A 22,213-nucleotide genomic window follows, 5' to 3' on the forward strand; every position below is an offset into this window, starting at 1 on the left:
TATAGTGGTCAAACCATCTGCTTTATGCATACACATGAGGATCTACCTCACATTATACTTCACACCTTTCTGATAACTCTTTCAGTAAAGAATATGTACYCCAAGGACTAACTTTTGATAAACATGAGCCTAGATACAGATGCAATTTCTTAATTAGTAATTGTATATATTCCTGTCTTAACATATATAGCTTAGGATATACTCTAAAAASTATCATTTTAAATAGAACAAACTTGGCATATGTGTTGAACACAAATCTGGCACTTATCAATCAATGTAAAGTTACYCTTGTCGGTTTGGAAACTGCAGACTTTGGTTGTTCCTACTGCTCTTTCACTCTGAGAAGAAAAAATTAACTGCCTTTTAGCAATGGTACTTTTTAAACTTACCTTTCACTTAAATAATTAGCAGCATATTATAAGCATCCGGACTACCTGCGGAGTCTGAATTCTGATGRCCACGACAAGCGACCCACAACACAGTCAGAACCAGAGCAGATGCGCTACCTACAGGCAAATGTCTCTTTATCACGTGTTTAATAGGAAGCTAGCAGAGCTTTCTATTCACTGCCTCATAAAAAAATCCATAGCTAGTCTGATAGCCGATGTGTCTGCCTTGCCATGAGAATAAATATGGGTAYTGAGGGCTTGGAGAGAGGAGTCCTCTGCTGAATGATGCATCGCTTTTATGATTTTTTTCATAACTATACAGTGGTAACTATGGTTCTTTGTTACATAACTGCACTTACATACAAAGTATTTTCCCATTCCTTAGCTACAACTTCAGCATATGTTATAAATGAAAAAAAGCAGAAGGAAATTACATGAAAAATATTAAAAAAGCATCACTGCAAACATCATGTAACCAGGTGGAAGTCTTTAGAGAAAGATAGCCATGTCACAATTATAGACGCTTACTAAAATTAAGCCAACAATAGAATATATTCTCTTAGTTGTAAACATAAGGTGATCAAAATGATGATGGATTTTTCCTATTCATTTGAGCTAAAGACTAAAAAGTCTTTATTTGCTAATATTAAAGAGTCATAATCCAAAGGCCCACCAGCTGACTACTATTCAATTGCACTGTCCATTATCTTAAATATTTCTTTTAACAGAATACTGTTCTATGAAATACAGAGTGTCAACCTTTAAAGTGATAAACTGTACTTCTGCTTCCCAAGGTAAAAAAACACTTATTTATTCATCAGTCAAGGGAACTATTAATTGTTGAAATCCCAGAGAGATTTGTCCCAACGGAAATACTATCTTACAAAATAATAAAAGTTAGCTTTAAAGGGCTAAACTTACTTCAAATTCTATGTGTGCATATGTGTATGTATAACACATATTCCCATATAAGATCAGACTTTGTATTTAAACAAGTAAATTCAAAATAATTAGAAAATGTCAAACAACTGAAATGGAGGAAATAGTGACTTTAAAAAAAGGTCATTAGAATTTTGAAAATCTAGCTGGATACTTCTTTTATATTTAGGGATTTGGTAATTAATTTTGATTGAATTGGTAAAGAATTTTTCATATCAGAGACCAAGGATTTTTTACTTTGTCCAAAAAGAGCTATTCTTTCAYTCCAGAGATAATATTAAGGAAAGGGTTTTTTTCCATGTATTACTGTCAATCTTTTACACCTCATAAATCTCTGTATTAGATATGGCAATTGTATTTATGGCATACATCATTTGAACACCATATAGGACAGTCTGAATATTGAAGGTGCTTCAGATGACACCTGTGCCAACATAAAAATACATTTCCATARTTGAATGCAACACTTGCACTTGGAGATACACTGGAGCSTGAGTTAAGTAACAAAGTATTATTKTAAGTGTGCCTACAGTAAAATAAACGCATTTTTAACACGATTTACATGTTAGATATAGAGATGATATGCAGTTGCTATTTTGCAGATCCATAATACACTGATTAATTTTGCACTCTATTGACACCTGAAATTCCCACTTGAAGCAGCCGAGAAAACTCAGGGGGTGACTTCAGTGCTAAATCAGAWGACCAGATTTGACTTAAAACATTTCCTCCTTAATAAAAAATCCCAGCCAGCAAACCCCCAAATACCCCCACTTTTAGATTTAGAGCCCGTATCGAACACGATGCTTGTGGATCCAAAGTCTATGGGGGGGGCGATGCGCTTTGCAAGCTGACCTGCAGCGTTCAGCTTTACGAAACAAAGGCAAATAAGGAAATTTCCTCCCACCTGAYGTGGCTGAACGAAAGGAGGCGTGAGAGGCCAGAAGGGAGCTGGCCGATCGCAAGCAGTAACCGTGCATCTGTTGACCTCCTCCGGCCGCCGCCTGCTATGATCTCGGCGTTTGGCTGCAGGATAGTGGTTCAGAGTTGGCCAAACCAGAGCATCAGCCAAAGAGCCCCCTTCGCTCGCCAGCGGCATCCCGGGGCTCCCTTGCGGCTTGCGAGGCKGCGCCCTTCAGCCTTGTGCGTGGCGAGGCACCGATCAAAGCCCCCCGACCGCGCGGCTCAGGCTGCTGGGAGCAACCCGAGCCCTCGTCAGTCACGCGGGAAGTCTGCWGGTCGGCCGCTTGCTGAACTGGAAACGGCCCGTGCTTCATCAGGAGGGAGATCTGCCCCTCAGCAGCGGCCGAACAGGCAGCAGGGGAAAAGCCACAGTCTCAGAAGAACCGTAAATGAGGCACCCAAACAGCAGCTGGAGCCCGCATGGATTAATCATATGCAGGCAAAATACTGTGGGGTTAAGCAGATGAAATGAACTGCTGAAATCAAGCGGAGTACTTGAGTTCAGTTAACAAAACCTGCGTAATAAATGAAAGCAAGTAAGAGACTGCTCAACAGGGGCTCCCGAAACACCTGAGAAGTGCTCTGACTTACAACTGACAGGTTTTGAAATAAAATAATACATCAAGCAAAGGCCTGGAAAAAATGGGTCATATTTCAGCCCGACAGACTTGTAATGACATTCGTACTTCAGAAATGTCACCAACCATTTTCTGTGGCTTAGCAAGTAAAGCAAAGATGCAAATAGTGTGGGAACAAGATGGATTATGCTCTTTTTTTCCCGCTTCTATACAGCATTTTTACTCAGTTCTAGCAAGGAAATCATAATAACAAATTTAAGCCTGAGATAAACTGTGAGGGAACAGGCCTTCTYGCTCTTAAAGGCAAGTTTCCTGCTCAAGACCATAGCAAAGAAAAGGGCTGCCTATTTCCAGATGCTGAAAGTAGGGAAATTCCGGGGAGCTTGAGACTCAGGCTAAGAAGATGACTGGATTTATAACAAAGGCATTACATCTTCTGTACCAGAAATGCCTGAATAATTTTCTAGTCAATAAAAAGGTACCACAGAAGACACACTGAACCTGCCAGAGATGGATATAGCTGCAGAAGACTAGGCAACTGATTAAGTTCCTGCAGAAGAGTTACTGTTCACTTGGATTCCAGCCTACTGAGTGCAAACATGACTCAAAATGAGGGTCATGGTAGAGTTACTCTTTTAGAGACTAAAACATGCTTTTTCAATTCTTCATTATAGATAAATTCCAGCTTTTGAGATTAGAATTATTTATCCTTTACATGCCAGGGACTGGTGAGGTATGTCTCTCAGATTAGGAGATAAATGATATGCACGTAAAACATGTATTTACTTCATAAATAAAACTGCTAAAACAGTAGAAGTTAATGAAAATTAAAAAACCACCTGGGTTTGTCATAGGTTTGTCATATTAAATCAGATACTTGTTAATCACTCTCACAATCTTTATGAAAAGTATATCACTACATACTTTTAAATATCTGTGCTGTAATTAGGCTAAATTTCATAGACCACACCACAAAAGGTTATACACACACTCTATTTTCAAGGTGAATTTTACTCTTGATGTTTAATCAAAACTTTGCAGAATTTATTCATATAAAGTGCTCAAAGGACTGACAGAATTAGTACTAACACATTGTCATTAAAGAGTCTCTTTTGACCGATGGACTTATGTGGAAGTGCGTTTTTTTTTTTATGCTTTACATCTTCTGTACCAGAAATAGCAGAGAAAGAACTTAGAACCAGACTTACTGTGCTCAGTGATTTTCAGTTTCTGGTTTTGTAAAGTATCTCATGACATCATCCTGAAAATATTAACTTATAAAGTAATATCTAGTTTTCATTTAGGACTGTTTTCATCACGAAGGTATCTATAACCCTTGTTCACGCCTAGAGTATTTGAAACCACTAAGTTTCATGCTCCTGACAAGTTTAATTTTAAGGGAAATTCCACATGTTGGGGATTTGGAAAAAGGAGAGATTTTTCTGGCATCATTTAAAAACCCAGGCGCTAACAGGATCAGCTTTAAGGTTTCTTATAGGTTTAGAGTTTAAGGACTGTCTCCATGGAGATGGATTAGAAGGTAGCTGACACAGTCAAAAGACCACGGTTAAATTTACATTTATGTAACATATGACAGTCATATAACAATATGACAATTTACATTTATGTAACATATATGTAACATATATGTGCATGTATATAGATGCACATGAGCACATATGGGTTTACAAATATGGTACTTATGAATAGTTAAACATGAGGTACACATGTATTTTTTTAACTGTCATGCTGAAAATGTTACCCTTTGAACCAGACCTCTGTCATTCTTCACTGCACCCCCAGTGTTCTGCATACTGGGGAACTGGTTCCAGCCCTACATGGGACCAGATCCCCAACCAGTACAAGATGAATTAAACGCATCAAACCCAACTTAGGTCTCACCCATACAGCAGAATTAGTTTGAGCGAAAACCAAATCAAAGCGGAACTATCCATTTTTAGCTTGACTAATTCTCTCTGAAATGTGGTCAAATTCAGGGTTAAATACAATTTAATTGTAACGTGGACTAGACTTTGAAAACTAGGCCACAACAGCTAATTTTCTTAGAAGCCAGTCTGCACGGAGTTCACCACACACAAAGGAGTACCYGCTGGAGGTGCAGGCAATGACTTCTAACTTAAACTGGGGAGAAATCAGATACAGCTGGCCAAAATGCAGCTTTTATATTTTATTCCCACTTGCTACTGGATTAAAGATTACGGCATTGTTGGTGTGAATGGAAGAGCTGGAGACTGGAGAGAGTCGTGTTTCAGCTCTCCCTTTCAAGACATCAGCAGGAGCAAATACGCTGCCGTTTGCTGTTCAGAACAAGGCGAAGGAGAGAATTGCAAACCGCCTTTCTGCCCCCTCGGTAAAACGAGGCATAGTACCAGGAGTCCCCAGTTACCACTGGCAGAGCGGCTCCCAAACCAGCTCCACCACAGGCATCTGAGCACAGGCCTACCTCAGGCAAACATCTTAGYTTTACTGATAGGGCACCACTGCTTGTACAAATCGAGCTCATACCTCTGTTTAATACTACCTTGAGCTGCGCTGGGATTAACAGGGCACTCAGAGTTAATGCAGGAATCTCCGCAGCTGCGCCATGTTAAAGGCTCAGGTCGCAGCCTGCTTCCACGTGCTCTCCACAGCAAAGCGGAGCTGCTGCACCRCCAGGTTTTGTAGAAAGGAAAGTGCCATGCAATGAACAACAGACCTGTTAGCAAATACAGCTGCCTGAGGCCTGCTGGCTTGGCTTTTCTGATGTTTATCTTAGTTTTTTGCTCTCAGAATAGGAAAGTAAAAATCTCAAGTAAAAATCTACCCATCAAAGATGAAGATTACAATGCTTTACTTCTAAAATACTCAAGARAAGGAATCCTATACCCAGGATACAGACACTGGCTGTAACTTCCCAAGTGAACAGCCCAATTCAGAATTCAGTTTTTGAATTTATGGAAACGCAGGATATTGCCARCATCAATAGCTCATTCTCAGAACTCTAAACAGACTGGAGGACCAATCTATGCCASTGTAGAAGGAGAGGTGCTCCTTGGTGCTCAGCCTCCACCTGAACTGAGCACGAAGAGCTAAGAGTAGCTTTTCCACATTTTCACATGTGGCAGTCCTAAGAGAATAATCAGCTTTCACGCCACGAGGGATTATTTTCTCAGCAGGAACACACTAGTACTTCGCAGAATGAAATTTCCTTAATGAATTAATGAATTGCTTTAATTAATTTCCTTAAAATAATGGCAGTAGCTACAGATCTAAATACTCAGTATGTCTATTTTTGAAGAAAGGCACTCTAAACATTGTCCAAGGCATCAGGAAAGTGCTCTCTCAAAAAAACCTACAAAATGATACTCTTTTGCAATTACATGTCATCTTTCCTTGGGAACAGTAACTCTAGTTATATTCTGAATTGCATTAAAAAAATACCTCACTACAGATTGTTCAGTAACTTATCTGGTAACTCCATCTGAAACCATAGTAACCAGACAGGATTTTAGCTCACATTCTCTATATTGCATTATTTTCTGATAACATGTTCAATAACTCCTATCACTACTGTATGACAACTGGAAGGAGCAGCAGGGAGCTCTCTGTGAAACAGCCCAGTTTCCATTAGTTCTGTATCAGCACAGTTATTGCAGCATATGAATTCCACACGCAGTTGTATATTGTTCTTCCCATCTACCCACATTTTGAAGGACTTATCTTTACAAAATGGAACTATAATGAATCCRATCAAAAGCTTCAATTCATGCCTGTCTTTAGTTGTGTTTCTCTATTTTTAGTTTGACGATTTTTTTTTTTAGTTGATTCTGAGGAAAGAGTGGACCTGAACTGGACAGAGCTGTTGTCACGTCTAAAGCATCTAATTATTCCTTGCTCTCTCCCTGATAGGATCAGTRTGGTTGTGGCTCACCCTCTGCCACTATTCTTAAGCTTCTTGCTTTGCTTTGAAGTGTTCACCTTGCAATGGAGGAAGACAGTTCCTAAGGCACACTTGCTTATACAACCCATTGACATCTCTGAAGAATAAACACAAAATATTAAACTGAGATTTAAAGGAAAGCCGGTAATTTAAAGTTCAAATACAAACTGACATTCAAGCCAGGTTCTGATTTTATTGCTACCCTAATTGTCCAGCAACCAAGTTGTCAGATATGGCTCAAATTGCAGTTTATCTTGGTGTAATCATAGCCAAGTACAATTTATCAAAGCTAGAGGTCACAGACTCATGTAGTGCCATAACCCCCAAAGTAATACTAGCACCTCTTTAACAGTTTAATCAGGTTTAATTAGCAGGTCATAATGTGCTTTATAAAGGAGGCTGGAATTATTATTCTATTTTACTTTAGGCCGGCAATTAGGTCTCTAAACAATCAGTGACGTTCTTTCAGCCTGTTTTGCCAAGATGGAGTTTGACAAAGTCATGAAAATAATTATATCATACAGTAGCCTGCAATTTCTGATTCTCCATTTCTGCTTTATAGGAAATGGAGGCAAAGACAGATCTACTGCTATCCAGAGSGAGTTTATGCCTAAGTTATGTATACTTCTCTATATTTTTTTCTCTTTACACTGTCACACCTGCCAGCAGTAATTTCACTTCAGTAAAAGTCAAATCAATTCATTTTGCAGACATTGAAGGAAAGGTAAATTAATACTGAAAAATATTTTTTTTTCAATTTTTTAGCTAAAATTTAATACAGTACTTATTAGAATTTTCTAAACTCTTTTTCTCCTTTATTTATTTATTTATTTTTTTTTGCTCAGTACACTGCACAAAGCCTGTAGAAAACTGCATCACCTTTATTAAGCTGATGTGACTGGTTTTTTTAGTGCTTATATCATTCAATATTTCAGCAAAAAATTGTTCTTCAGTCTCAAAAAATGCTGTAGCACATGGGCTGTGACAGTTTAATATCCACTGCAGTGACAGAATTTTAACGATGATTCAAGATCAGATCGTTTGGATGACATGTAATGGAAAAATCTTTCACCATTACTGCGAGTCACAGTTTGTTACCYATCTCTGATCTGCAGAGAGTACATCATTATACATAATACCTAAGTTYTATATGTATATATATACATATCATATASATACGCACATATATATACATACATATGCGTGTGTATACATATACGTGTATATGTATATACACCTAATAGCTAAATAAAATAGTTTGGTAGCTTTATGTCACTGAGCTTGAGTCAGCCACTCTTACTTCTGATGAATCAAATGAAAATTGTAAGAGGTTAAATATTACATTACACCTTACAAAAAAGGTGCAACATAACAAAAAGTCATTATAGTCACCACCCTTTTCACCTCTCAAGTCATTTCCATCAAACATTTTCCCCTGTATTCAGTTACAATCTCTTCTGCTTGAAGTTGAGGCAAAGTAGATCTTTAATGAAGTGACTCATTTTAAAGACATGAAAATAAATTATTAATAGAAGTCTCTCAAAGCAGATGTTGTTACCTGGATTAAATAAGAACTATTAGCAGATCTGGAAATGCGTTCTGTGCTTGTTTTAAGTACTCTTTATCATCATAAAGCAGAAGCACTTACATTTGCTGAAAGCTGGGATGTAAGAGTAGCAACTTTTTCCTGGGAGGCAACCAGCTCTCTCCGTAGTTTCTGAATTTGCTAGATATCAAAACAAACAGATTCTAGTCATTATTTCAGCTATTTCCTTTTATTATTTATTTATTCTTAAGAGATCACTAATATGTTTATAAAATCTGAATTTCACAAGTTTTAATCTCAAAACTACTCAAAAATACAAATTACTAGAAGATGGCACTTACACTGYGCCAACTGTTTTCTTGCACTTAAGCATTGTGTATACTAGGACTTCACTTACTGGAGTACAYACAGGCAAATATTTAATCACTTTCTATGTACAAGGCCCTGTTTGCACATGCAGATGCTATGTTCTTTTATCAAATTCTTTAAGCTCCGAACAGATCCTTAGCCTAATCAATGGCAAGAGCCCTTGCTGGTGAAAGACTCTGGATGAGGTTCACCTTGCCTAGCTATAGACATGTGATGCAGCCGACATATGTTGAATGCCTACATTAGAATGAGACGAAGTGCCAAAAAGTACTCCCCCACTGCCTGGCATGAAGGAGATCTCAGTGACTAGCTCAGACACAGATGTCTACTTTGTGGATGTCTAAAGATAGATGAGATATAGGAATGTGGCTACTTCCCACATGCCATGCAATTCAACCATGCAAACTGTTTAAACCATATATAGCTTTCAAAAACTTGCTGGCCAACTTAAAAAAAGTAGCTTAAATGTGCTTGTTGATACAAAAATAAACTTACTTCAAGAGTCTCCTCCTGTATCCTTTTATGAAAAATAGGTTCCTTAAGCAAAGTTCAGCTAGAATAGATATCTAGCATGAAACTCATGAATCATTTTAAGTCCATTTAACCCTACTTTAAATATGATACGGACCCCCACTCTTGCATTGATCTTTAGTACAGCACACATTTTCACTTTGAACCCCTTTCACATCCACATATAGAAGGAATTATTCTGCACTAGGGAGGTAAAATGGCTAAAAACCGGCCAAGGAAAAGGAGTATGTAACATTCATATGCTAACACTTCCATTAGTAAAGACTATTGGAATACTTTAATCTTGTAATTCTCAGGAAAATCAACTGGGAAAATTGTACATGCTTTAAAAATGAGGGCTACTTGTACATACAGAGGTACCTACATCATTTACACTAGCTCAAAGCAAAGCACACAGATTATTGAGCTATTTTCCACCTCAAACTGTCACTTTTGTTTTTCTAAGACGTCTCATTGGTTTTCAATAAGAATTATTTGATCTTCCTACTTAAACTATATTTTCATCACATTCCTGCAGCTATACAAAGGCAGTTCTCATGAAGTGCTGTTCAACATCTCCTGCAAGAGCATTCACTGAGCTCACCTTTTAGATATCGAGAAAACATCATGCAGAAATACACAAGTAAAGCTTGTTTCTCCTCTATACACAGGGAAATAAAAAGAAGAATTGCCACTTACATTATTGAGCTACAACACACTTTTTAGCTCCTTTGCTTTAACTTTCAGAGAAAGGAATTTAGAAAAGTTCAGGTAAAAGTTATAATGAAACATACTGTGGTAAGTGAGTAAGGAAGAATACGTTTATTTGTCTGTTCCTCTTCCTCCAAATGTTAAAAAATCACTATCTTTTTTTGGTCAACTTATTGTTTGATTGCAATAGAAAAAAGTAGGAATACAACAAACACAGGAGTCTGRAGGCAGGTAACTCTGCGAAGTGGAAGGGCACTCCCTGGTGCTGCATTTTATTGCTGCTATTCCTCAGTGCMTTTTTAACACAACTAGTACTTCATTTTGAGAAAGACTGCAATTGTATCCAGCTGCTGACCCAGTCCTGTCACCCATTCTTATATACTATGAGGAGAGAAAAGCTGTTTTCTATGTCAGAATTGATTTATATCTGAAACCAATCTGCATTTCTCTGAAATTCATCAAAGCAGTTGGTTTCAGAAATTTAATACAATGCAAAATATAAGTGATAGAAGTTCAAAGTGAACATTTAAAGTATTTCTTCTCCTAAAAGGTAGCACATTACTGACTTGCACAGACCCTTGGATACAATAAACAGAATGGTATTACATCTGAAATCAGACATATCACAACTCCACCACTCCAAAGTCCAATTCTCACTGATTCTTTACACTTTTTTAGAACTTCAGCCAGAAAGCATTCTTCAGCATGAATGCAAAGAAAACATCTTCTAGTGCACCTACGACACTGTCTTTCCCCTACCAACTCATAATTTTAGCCATGCTAGATAACCAATAAACTTTCAAATAATAGCATACCAATATGTTAGTATAAAAACACAGAAAAGTTTTTACCTCTGAATGTGCCTTTTCTTCTGCCTGCCAGAAAAGAAAAAAAAAAAGATTTAGAAACAGTGTGCAATGTAATTACATTAATATAAAACAAAAGCCAGCTACATTTAAGTGAAATGAATAGCTTCACAGATTCATTACATTCAAGGAAGGTATGCTATAGAAACAATAAATGGAATTCTTTTCAACTTACCTGGAAAAGCTCCAACTGAAACGTATGCAGAGTTTGCCAGCATACTGACTGCTGGGTTGGGGGCGCTTACACTTAAAAGTAATTACTTCCATACAGAGTACTGACCAAAATACTAAGATGGTCTATCAGGGTATGTTAAAATTTAGTTCAAGTTTTTTAATAATATTTAATAGCTTGAGGTATTTTCCATGTTGTTATGTGCTGTGTCATATAATTATGTTAAGCTTCTTATTTACTCAGTAGACTTTTTCAACAAGCCAAGAAACCAAATATTACAAAGCAAACCCTTGAAAGTCTGCTAAGACAAAAGTTGTTACATCTGTAATATGTAGTCTAACTTAGGAGGCATTTGTCAAGACTGAAAGATCTTGGTTCAGTGGGATTCCAAAGGAAAGGAAAGACAGCATGAGGAGAGGAGACCCTTCAGATCAAACAGGAATCAGTTACTGTACTGGAAATCAATCTACCCAGTGATATGAGGTGGTTGAAGATCAGAGAAATGGTCTAACGTTGCCCTAAYTGGAAGAGAATTAATCAATAAAAGGAAATTGTGAGTAGAAGAATTAGCTGTAGATACCACAAGGAAGGCAAAGAAAATCCAAGGTAAGTCTTCCTCGGAAAAGGAAGAAATATATTCCCCAAATATATTCTTTTGTTATAACACCAGTACTGCCAGATATCTAGCTGATTTTCTGAGTTCATTTCAAGCACAACTTCAGTGTTCAAATTTTAATAATTGATGACAGGTATGTTTTCTTTCTTTATCTAGTGTAGGGTGGGAAAGACTTCTAAAAATGCTTCTTTCAATAATCTTTAATCTGCTGATAGTAGTAAAACCACTGAGAAACTATGATATTTCTCTATGCAACACTTAGAATTGCTCTTAGTTGAAATTACTTTAACATCTGATGCATAACCACACGGGAAGGATTTTGAATGATGATTGTTTTATTGGTTAGCATTGATGTGACACACACAAATACTAACTCTCTGATCAATGTTCACAAAAGGGCATCTGCTTASAGCAGTAATTGAAAATACATTATCCCTGTTGTTAGTTCAGATGTATCGCATGAGCAATCACAGAGGATCAAGAAAGACCATGTCCTCTTATGAATTCTACTGGGCCAAGAAAAACCAAAAAAGCAAAAATTCAGGGTTAGTGACCTTTTACTGGAACTGCCATGAGGGGACCTGGCCCTTCATCTTTAGACTGCTGGCTGCCACTGATGAAGGAAGTGCTGCATGTACTAGCAGGTGACTCCCTCGCTGCAGAGAACTGCTGTCTCTCCCTCACAGTTCAGAGGCAGCTTCCAYGAGCCATCTTTTGTGGATAGTGGAAGGGACAAATGAAGGAGAAAGAACAGGGTTCTGGCTGTATTATCAACTTTAGAAAGTATAATCTGCAAACCAAATACAAATGAATAGTTTTCAGTTAACAGTTCCTGCTGGCAGCATAATAATCCAGTCTTTGGCTCATAGCATCAAAAGGCTCTAAAAGGAAATACATATTTTTTTTTCTCTCTTTCTACTTCTCCATCATATCCATGCATCCTATCCTTTCAATTTCTTTTCTTTCTTTCTTTCTTTTTTTTTTTTTTTAACAGAACAATTATGGCTCCTTTGAGGTTCGGTTAGCACAGCTAATGAAGACCAGGAAGCCTAAATGTAACTAATGCTGAAAAGTCCGTGAAGAGAAACACAGCGATTAACTAAGAATGTGTGAGTTGCAGTATGTCTAACCTACCAAGTAGGAAGAGATTAACATTGGAGACAGCCTATCATAAATCACTGTATCACATATATTTTTCAACTAAAAATAGTTTTAGAAAACTGTACAGTAGATTTATTTTACAATCCTATAAAATAAAACTGGAGAGCTAAATGTATTTACCGTCAAAACTGTATCAATGTAATATTACATTGATACAGTTTTGACGGTAAATACATTTAGACTATCCTACAATCTTGTAACATCCACTTACATGGCATACTTTTCTGTGAAACAAAATGTTTGGCTCTGTATATGCATGTCTCCACAGGCCAGATTTCTAAGCTATCCTGATAAATTCTGGAAACCCAAGGGCACATCAAAAAGAAAGCCAATACAYACAGAAAACACTGGTGAATGCAGAAGTTATATCTCATCGGAGTTACCCATTGCAATAGCAGCAAATCATAAAATATCTCTTCTGAATCTCATATTCTAATTCTCAAAGAAACAGTCTTCAGAGAAAAACTTCAAATCTTTCAGCTATCCTCTGGTAATTACATATAAAGATCATGACCTTTATCCAGTATGTTCTCTGAATCTCTCCGGAGAGCACTGATTAGGCTGCAGAAAAACACTAGCACCAAGGCTTAAGGAGCGCTTGAGAAGTCTGATAAATACCCTTGGTTGAGACATGTATGGAAAGGCTTAGGGATTGTTGCGCAGTGATTTTGGCCTGCCTAAGCAAGGTAAAACACCCAGCTCTTGTATTTCTCCTTGAATCTACGAAGAGCTGAAAGTGAGTAAAGTGCACCACAACCCTGTGAAGCTAGCGCTTTCTGGAGGGAAGAGGGCACTGCATCCCATGGCTGAACAACGAAACATTATTCCGCATTTTCAGCTGATTTGATCCTGATTGCCAGCCTTTCATGTTTCTACTCCTCTTGTGCATCGTCTCCTGATTAATTGCTGAAAAGTTGCTTAAACTTTTTTCAAAGGATCAGCGGGACCAAGCAGGAGAAATTCTAATAAAGAATTATCCCTCAAGGTCAACCCTACTAATTTTATCATGCTAATTCTTTTCTTGCCCTGTACAAATCTTTCTGTAACTTCATTACCCTGCCTACATATCCATAATTTAAGGACTGTGGCTTAGCTGACACGAACTCCTAGTCAGAAGTTTCAGAAGCTATTCCACTGCCTTGTCATATGACCTTGGGCAAAAAATTTAAGGTTTCTTTTCCAGGAAAAATGCTAGTCTCTAATACTGAGGGGTTCAGCTAATATTTCTGTATATGTACATGAATACTGTGTAATATTGAACAATAGCAGGTTACATGTGATGTATTAGTAAATCCTTGCTACAATAAACAACCTCAGGACAAAGATATTCCAGAAATATCAACTAATTGAGCACCAAAAGTATCTGGTGTCAGTCTATAATTTTATTTTTATCATCAAACAGTTTCATAACATTCTTCTAAAATTCAACATCCAAACTGAATTGTAATTTCAGAAACTCCCCATGCAAAATGAACATAATATCTCGTAGAAAGGGAAACAGTAGCGAGGAGTTTTCCACAACTGAAGCAGTAAGTGAGAAGCTTTGCTTTGAATGTTAGTCATGCCTCACACTGAAGCTAGCCTGCATATACATTCTGCCCCTCAAAATAATCTACGGCTGGTCTATAAGGGGAGACTTCTGGACTGGAAAATGCATAAGTACCTGATGTTTTAGACATGTCATTGTCTAGGCATTTTTAACGATAAAACAGAGCTACATTATATCACTCCATCCACGGATGCAACCTGCTTCCTAAGCTAACRTGAGTTTAGTGCTGAGCTCGGGCTCCCAGCCATACGAGCGGTACCATTGCACCGGACCACGCGGGCTGGCYGATCCTGTGCAACAGGCTGCCAAGACAGAGCACGCACTGGTGCAGACCCTGGGTAGAGGCTTCCATGCCATTCCTGGGATGTCAACTAACACAATTCACTATCTGAAAATATGGATTGAAGACAGACTCTTCATGAGTGTATAGTGTGAAAACAGGTATCTCCTCTTCCATGAAAACAGGCCCCTTGGTATCGCCTGTAACTGTAGCAAGTAAGTTGCAAAGGAACTGTTGTGTTTTAGCAAGGGAATGTCAAAACATGTTTAAACCCTTCCATGTAAATCATTTCTTGTTAGTAGAATAACTGAAGCCACAAAGTACGCAGCAGATAGYGAAATGATAGCAAAACAATAAAATAGAGAGAAAAAAAGATAATTTCTGCTTGGGACAGGAGAATACCATTAGTAATTAGTTAATTCTAAGTTAAACTAATTAAGAAAGCACTCAAAATTATCAACCGCAATAGCATGAAGGCATTTACAGCCTACGGATTTGCTTGAAATTAGAATCCTAGACTATTACCTTCTTTTTGGCTTTCAAAAYGCACATGATGTGATTTTAGCAGTTCTCAGTTAATCACTTAAAAAGATGCAAATGATGTACTTTAAAATAGCAACCAAAGTTGAAAATAAATGTTCCTGTTTTACCACAGTGCAATTTTAATCATTCTAAACCCCAAACTCCATTTATGCAAAACAAACAAGAATAGAGGCAAGCAAGATGTTTTTCTAAAATGTCAATACTTACCGTAGAGTAGAGAGAGGATGTGCTGGAGACAAGTGATAATGAGGACCCATGTACTTTAAAAGGAAGAGAAATAATATGAAATATTGATGAAAGAGCATAATYCCCCCCCAATATAGCTTAGTATCACTTCTTAAAATGAGAAGCAATCTTCCACAAAGAGCAGTTATTATGAATTATCAGTATAGAAAAGCTGTTGTTATTTTTTCTTGTACTTGAAAAAATTGCTGTATACAGAAAAAAAACGCTTTCCTGTGTGGTAGATACGAGAGTGAACCAGTCTGTCAGTATTATTAGTTAGTAAACCAAGCATCACTTTGGTTGTTTTGGCAACAAATCACCTAATAAACACGCTCTTCAGAGAAAAYAGAAATTGAGTTGTTTATATACCTGTCCAAAACTGAGTATACTGATTCTAATAAGAGACTATGCTTTGCAGAACAGTTTTGATTCCCTGGAGTAAGCTCCCAGGCTTTGCTCAGATGGTTTCCCCCTCACAGCACAACACAGAATAGTGTGTGCTGGCATCTGCAGTTCATGTGAAGGTGTTACAGACAGATGTACTGACTGTTTCTACTAGTCATCACTAGAGTCAGCCTCGAAAGTGCTGAGTATGGACTGTAGGACTTCATCTCAAAAGGTGGTTYCTCACCTTTATGGAAATGGCAAGTGAAGACTAAACTGAGGCAAAATTGCCCCTTTTGCTTCTAATGATTCTCCTGAACTTAGAAAAAGATGGTTGAATTCATTGCTTCATTTCATTTCAGCTTCAAAAGAAATTCGTTAACATTTATAATCTCCTAATGTTTGCTAAATACATTATTTTGCTTTAATAACTATCTGGTGAGTATCAGTATGTCAGGCTGACAGGACAAGACTACACGGACTAGACAAACAGAATTTAAACCTGATTTTATAATTGGGTAATTATTTACAAAGATTTGGTATATGATAATTGAAATCCTTTTGCTTTCAACATACCCATTTTTTTAAGTCTCTGCTTAGAAACTGTTAGCTGAACTCCCCATTCCACTGCTATACTCAGTGTCTCTACCACTACCTTTCTCTTTCACTTTTCTTTCACTATAAGCTTCTTTAGAGTTCCTTTCTTAAATAAAATACATTTAGCCTTCCAACAGCATCATTTCATGTTAATCCCTAATGGCCATAATCTGCAGAAAACTGTTTACTATTATTGCTGACTTCCACTTACTCAGGTTGCTCATGGATCCACTCCAGCCGGATATGAAACATGACTAGCGAGAAAGCTTTCATCAAGGCCTCTGATGACCCRTTACTGAAATACCAGGTTTAACACCTCTTTTTCTATGCATTTATTACTTGCCATGTTTTCTATTCAGCCTTCCAGACTCTCCTCTGACGGTCCTCCCACTCCTCAGCGGAGGGTCTGTAGTCACCTCTGTCCATGAACCACGTCACATGCTTCTGTGCCATGAGCCATTGTCTCTGCTGACAACTCACAACGCAATCTGTTCTGCACCCTACTGCTAGTACTACATACCCAGATGGCTGCCTGACATATCATCTAAAATACAGAGAAAGGTACTGAAAACTAAAAGTATTTGTCAGCTATTTCACCCAGGAAGTCTTATTCCCTCTTACATCTCGTAATTATGAGCTTTGGGTGGAAAAAGACTTTTTTTTTTTTGGCTTATAAACATTTGTTTTGTCAGCACTTAGCAGTAAGCAAGATGGAAGACACGATGTTATGCTACGAATCTCTATTAAATTTTAGCTTTTCAAAACTAAATGGTGTGAGAACTTTCTACTTAAGGGTTTCTACAATCAGGTTTACCAAAAATGTTAAGCAGAAGAAATTGTTATGGTGCATTTAATTAAGGGTTATCACACAACAAATGAACAAAACCTGCAGTCCCAGCTGTTGTATATAGCATTAAAGAAACCAGAAAGACTGCAATAATCTGCATAAAGAAAGTAGTGGTCAGATTCAAATGCAAAATTTAGGTAAAAAGATTCACATCCTATTTGCCATAGGAGGCTGCCTAGAAGTAGAGAAATGAAATGACTCCAAAGAAAGGGAATAGTAAGTGGCAATGACATTAAAAAACAAACAAACAAAAACAGGGAATACAGAAGTTCCTAAGAAAGCAGGGAATAACAGTAATCAAGTTTACAGGCAAAAAGAGTAAAATCATTTTCAAAAATGGTTTCCTTCAGCCTTTCCTCCAAAATTTCTGGGACATGCCTACAAAGGCTGCACAGGTATGATGTGCTCTATATTGTAGACTATTTTGTGAAATATCTTCCACACTCTGAGGTAAGGAAGTCCTGCAAGTCCAGCTCAACAGAAATCAAAAATGTTTCACAAGAGTATTTGAACTTCTATGTTGCTGAAGATATGTTTAAAAATTTTACTATATTTTGGAGGTTCTCATGTTTTTTGCTTATCCAAACAGCAACCCAGTCTTACCTTCTTCCATGCTGTCCCTGAATGAACCTGAATGACTAATTGCTCGTGGTCTCTCCTCTAAGGACGTAGCACTGCCACACAGTTGGGAGTCATCATACAGATCAAAAGAAGTGTCTTGTGCAGGGATGCTGTTTGAACGCATCATACTTGGTCCAGGAAGGTTAAACTGAGATAGGCTGGTTGGACTCACTGGAATGCAAAGCTTTATTAATGAAGTACATTTCCACTGAATGGATTTTGATTCTGCATAAAACAGAAATGCAGTACTAGCATGGTTAGTGGACTTTAAGCTGTTGAGAGAATGAAAGACTTTTATTCCTGCATCCAAAGTTACAACAAAAAGGTGAAAAAGATGATCTCCAYGGAGCTAGAGTTAGATGCAGCTAATCCTGTAAAATAAATATACAGTAACACTGATGCTAGTGTCTGAATAAACACTTGCTCACTTTGACAGCCCAAGACAGAAAATCAATGGGAGAGATGAACCCCACAGATTCAAAAGTTAAAAGGGAATAAGAAATTGTCATTGTTTTATAAACAGCTTTTCTAATAAATCAATACCTGTATTTTTATTGTTTTATACATATATTAGTGACTGCAGTTAACACCAAAGCTTTATTGTCAGAGGTAGGATATACCTATCCATTGATTTTCTACAGCATCTACCACTGCACGAAATCAGAATTCCTGTGTAGCCAGTTAAATCTCATCATAAATAGGAGTAGTCTGGTCACTCGTTCAAATCTAGAACAGCTGTGATGAATCTACTTTTAGTGTTTGGAAAGTTTACCAGTAAAAAGGAAAGCCTGATCATGTACTCAGCACCTAGAAGGAAAAGCTAATTGTCTACCCAGACTCAAAGTGTTTTGAATGTCTGTTTTAGATCAAGGAAGATACTCCTTAAGTCATAAATAACCAGAGCAGTGGTGTTGCAAGAGTCAGTTAATACCACAAAACTATGATAATGAAAAGAAGGAAAGGACACCAACATCAAAAAATCAAGAAACAGATCCTACTGATCTCTGTTGTGAGTATCAGAACTATAAGAAAAAGAAGATATTAAACAGAGAATAATAGAAAGCAAGAGAAACACTGCTTAAAGAAAGTTGTTCTGTGTCTAAAACTACTGCAAGTACACAGACGAAATCTAAAGCAGTGGCTTATTTAGCCAGTATCCAATTTCATTTTAAAAAGTGGCTTTGTTCAACTTCTTTTTTCCCATTTGTAATAGCGCTCGACATTTGCATGTCTGATCAAATTGCTTTCAAGTGACTGTAACCTACAAAGGCCATAGGTTGTGACAGAGTGACAGAAGTGAGAATTGCTGCTAGTTCTATAGTAAGGTTCTAAAACACAAAAACTCATTGTGAACCTAGGTTTGCGTCCAGCACTGGGCAAATAAATACATTTCTATTAAGTGTTTTTTAAAAAGTAAAATATATATATAAAAAAAATAGAATTTGGGTTGGATTAACTTGAAACAAGATCCAGAAAGCCAAATCTAAATCATGACCTGTAATCAAATAAACTTAAAATGTGACTAAAACACGATATTCTTTTCAAGGATAGGATTTTGACTGGGTCCAGCATAGTTACAGCCAGGTCTAGCCACTGAAGTACATTGGAAAGGTCTATCACAACGCAAACCTGAATACAGGAAAAAAGGCGATGTCTAGGGTCTGGGTTGATGTCCACTAAAATCACCGGAAAGAATCCTACTGACTCTGTGAATCTTAAACTGGGTTAAAAGATCAGTGCTTTGAACTAGAAACTAATTCCCAGCTCTGCCTCAGATTTTCTTCTTGGGCAAGTCAGAGAGAATCTGTGCTTCTTTTCAGTGTATAAAATAGGATGAACTCTTGCCTACTTCATGTAGGCAAGCACCTCCATGAAGAAGTGCTTTGAGTTTCCCTTCATTAGTGAGGTACCATAACATAGTGATGGAAATGTTAAAATAAATTATCTAGTTCGCCAAGCTAAGAAATATGAACAGTTGAATTTGATGATTCTATTCTAAAACGGGAGAAATGGACAAGGGAAATAGCATTTACCCAGATTGGAAAAGTGGTATTTCCCAGTTGCAGATGAAGACATAGCTGAAGGAGAAACAAGCGGGGACTGACTGCCAGTGTCTTGCAGGCCTCCAGTAGAATGGGAGCGAAGCCACTCCTTGCCTTCCTCCTGACTTGTCTGCCGGGACGATGGAGTGTATCTGAAAAACCACAGCTGACATGCTCAAAACAAAGACAACATGATGGTCTGGAAATAAATAAGTGCTGCTTAAATACCCTTCACTGGTCAGACAGAACAAAATCCTTGGAATTTGTCCATTTGTTTGACTTGATAGTCAAGGGATTGTTACAGATTTTACCAATGTAAACTTTACCAGCTTATTGCAACAGAAAAAATACAAGACTTGAAACCCACCAGCCCAACATTACTTCAGCTTCATCCCCCTCCTAATATTAGCATTCCTTTCCTTTGAAGAAATATGGTAAACCATACCAGACAGACAACTGAGCTGACAGGAAAGGACTTAAAAGCTTTAGCAAGTGTGCAGGTTGATGCAAAAGCTCGAATATTGTATGGCTAGGACGAATAACGGACAGACTAGAAGCCAAGAAAGGTGAGTAGCTGCTTACAAAATGACATCTGCCATGGATTACATGTGGGCACTTTGTTAAATGAAAGGAGTGAAACAGCAACAACTCTGAAAAGGGAGTTTCTGTTGGTAACGGCAGCTATTCATGGTCATATGCACCATCCATTGCTCTGAATGCTACTTCGCATTGCATCCTGCCCCAAACTGAGGGGAGGGAAAGGGACAGGGAAAAATACTCAATCAGCAGAAGCAAGCTCTCTGGAAGAARTTTGGAAATCAAATAATTTATCAACTGCTTGCTATGGCAAATCAATAAAACAAATGCAACATATACAGGCTAACAGGGAGAGCTGGTAACTCACTGCCTAGGCTTTTTTTGGCTGGGCTGGAAGAAGGGAAATTCTGATAGGGGTTAGAGTCATCGAAACGTATACGCATTTCTTACAGTGTGGGTCTTAATCAAAACGATTGTTTTCAGCAATGTCTGCAAAAGCCCAATTCCTTCAGCACAGTCTCATGTTAATATATGAGCATGTCCTTCACCACTATTAGGAGCCACCAGTGTTCCCCAAATAGCAGAGCAAAAAGGGCTTTTGGTATTCTGGCTTCAGGCTTAAAAAGGCACAAAGATTTCTGCTTAGAACACAGATTAAATGAACATGCAAGTTCTCAAGTTAAGTTTGGGGTTTTGTACAATATTTTACAGCATTAAAGCATCTCGTCCTGATAAAATATTTACTTTCTTTCTTTTAAAAGGATACATGTGATCTATATTTATAAATGTCACATAGTACAGTCACCCTGTGGTTCCCAGATCAGAAAGACAGCAAACTGGGAATTCAGGATCTGGGTCTTGAACTGGGACTTCTGTACATTAAACCATGCTGACAGTCCTTTGGGTATAAATGATCAGGCCTATATGCATACAAGCTGTTTTTCCACTCCATTTCTCCATCAGCTCTCAGCCACCTTTACAAACCTACAGCCCACAAACTTCAGTCATCCCACTGTGCCCTTGCAGGGTATATGCCCCTATGCCTCTTCTGAATTCTGTCTTTCCCAGTCTCTCTTCAAATCCAGAGGAATTCTTTTGGGATAATGGGACATTAGGTTGGATTATTTCCAAGGAGAGTATAGCGCAGAAGAGGGGAAGCTGCTTYCTAGCGACGCTTATCTTAAAATTTCATAAAGCACTGCTATTTATCAATAACTCAAAAGATTTAAGCTATGTAATTTCAGTGACTGTAGGGCAGCAGAGCGTGTGCGTGTGAGAGTACATGCCTCAGTGGGTGTGGGTATATGGGAAAGTGTCACTGCCCTGCTTGCCCTATCTGCTCTCCGGATTAGGGAGATGCAAGAGTTACCTCATGATTCTTTCTTTTAGCCATGGAGTGCAGAAGAGGATAGAAAACTTTGATTTTCCAGTCATAATGAGTGGAGAATTTGTAGCAGAGTTGGAGTTTCAGTATTGCTGGGCAGAGCCCAAGAGGATTAGCTGCAGTGGGGCTCATTTTATACTTAAAAACCTTGGATACTAAAATGTATATTTTCTGGCTTCATCCTTTAGCTACATTTTCAGTTCAAATTCCATGACTGTTTGCATTTAGATTTCAAGTTCAGATCCATCTCTAAACCTTGTTTCTCTCAATGTTTTCAACAATTAGCCYCATTGTATTGCCTGTCTTTCATAGATCTCCAGGATTCAATGCCTCTTAAAATTTATCACATAAACTATTCTTAACAGTATTCACTTTCCAAGACATATCTTGAAACTAAATTTATTCACCGGGTGAACAAACTTGGAAAGAAAAAGTCCACTGTTG

The 22,213-nt window shown here is 37.8% G+C and overlaps 1 protein-coding gene across 6 annotated transcripts in view; it reads right to left on the reverse strand.

The window, feature by feature from the left end:
• Window positions 1-22,213, reverse strand: part of LOC146586863 (neuron navigator 3) — a 267,610-nt gene that overhangs the window by 30,924 nt on the left and 214,473 nt on the right. For all 6 annotated transcript variants that reach the window (XM_085320549.1, XM_085320552.1, XM_085320551.1 and 3 more), the window contains exons 18-22: window positions 19,840-20,000; window positions 17,789-17,977; window positions 15,340-15,392; window positions 10,797-10,820; window positions 8,458-8,535 (exon numbers count right to left, since the gene is read on the reverse strand). In XM_085320549.1, the coding sequence (XP_085176675.1) occupies window positions 8,458-8,535; window positions 10,797-10,820; window positions 15,340-15,392; window positions 17,789-17,977; window positions 19,840-20,000 (505 nt within the window). The remainder of the gene's footprint in view (window positions 1-8,457; window positions 8,536-10,796; window positions 10,821-15,339; window positions 15,393-17,788; window positions 17,978-19,839; window positions 20,001-22,213) is intronic.

Source organism: Rhea americana, unplaced genomic scaffold (genome assembly GCF_003343005.1).
Source record: "Rhea americana isolate MKP2758 unplaced genomic scaffold, rheAme1 scaffold_64, whole genome shotgun sequence".
In the NCBI taxonomy this organism is placed as follows: Eukaryota; Metazoa; Chordata; class Aves; order Rheiformes; family Rheidae; genus Rhea; species Rhea americana.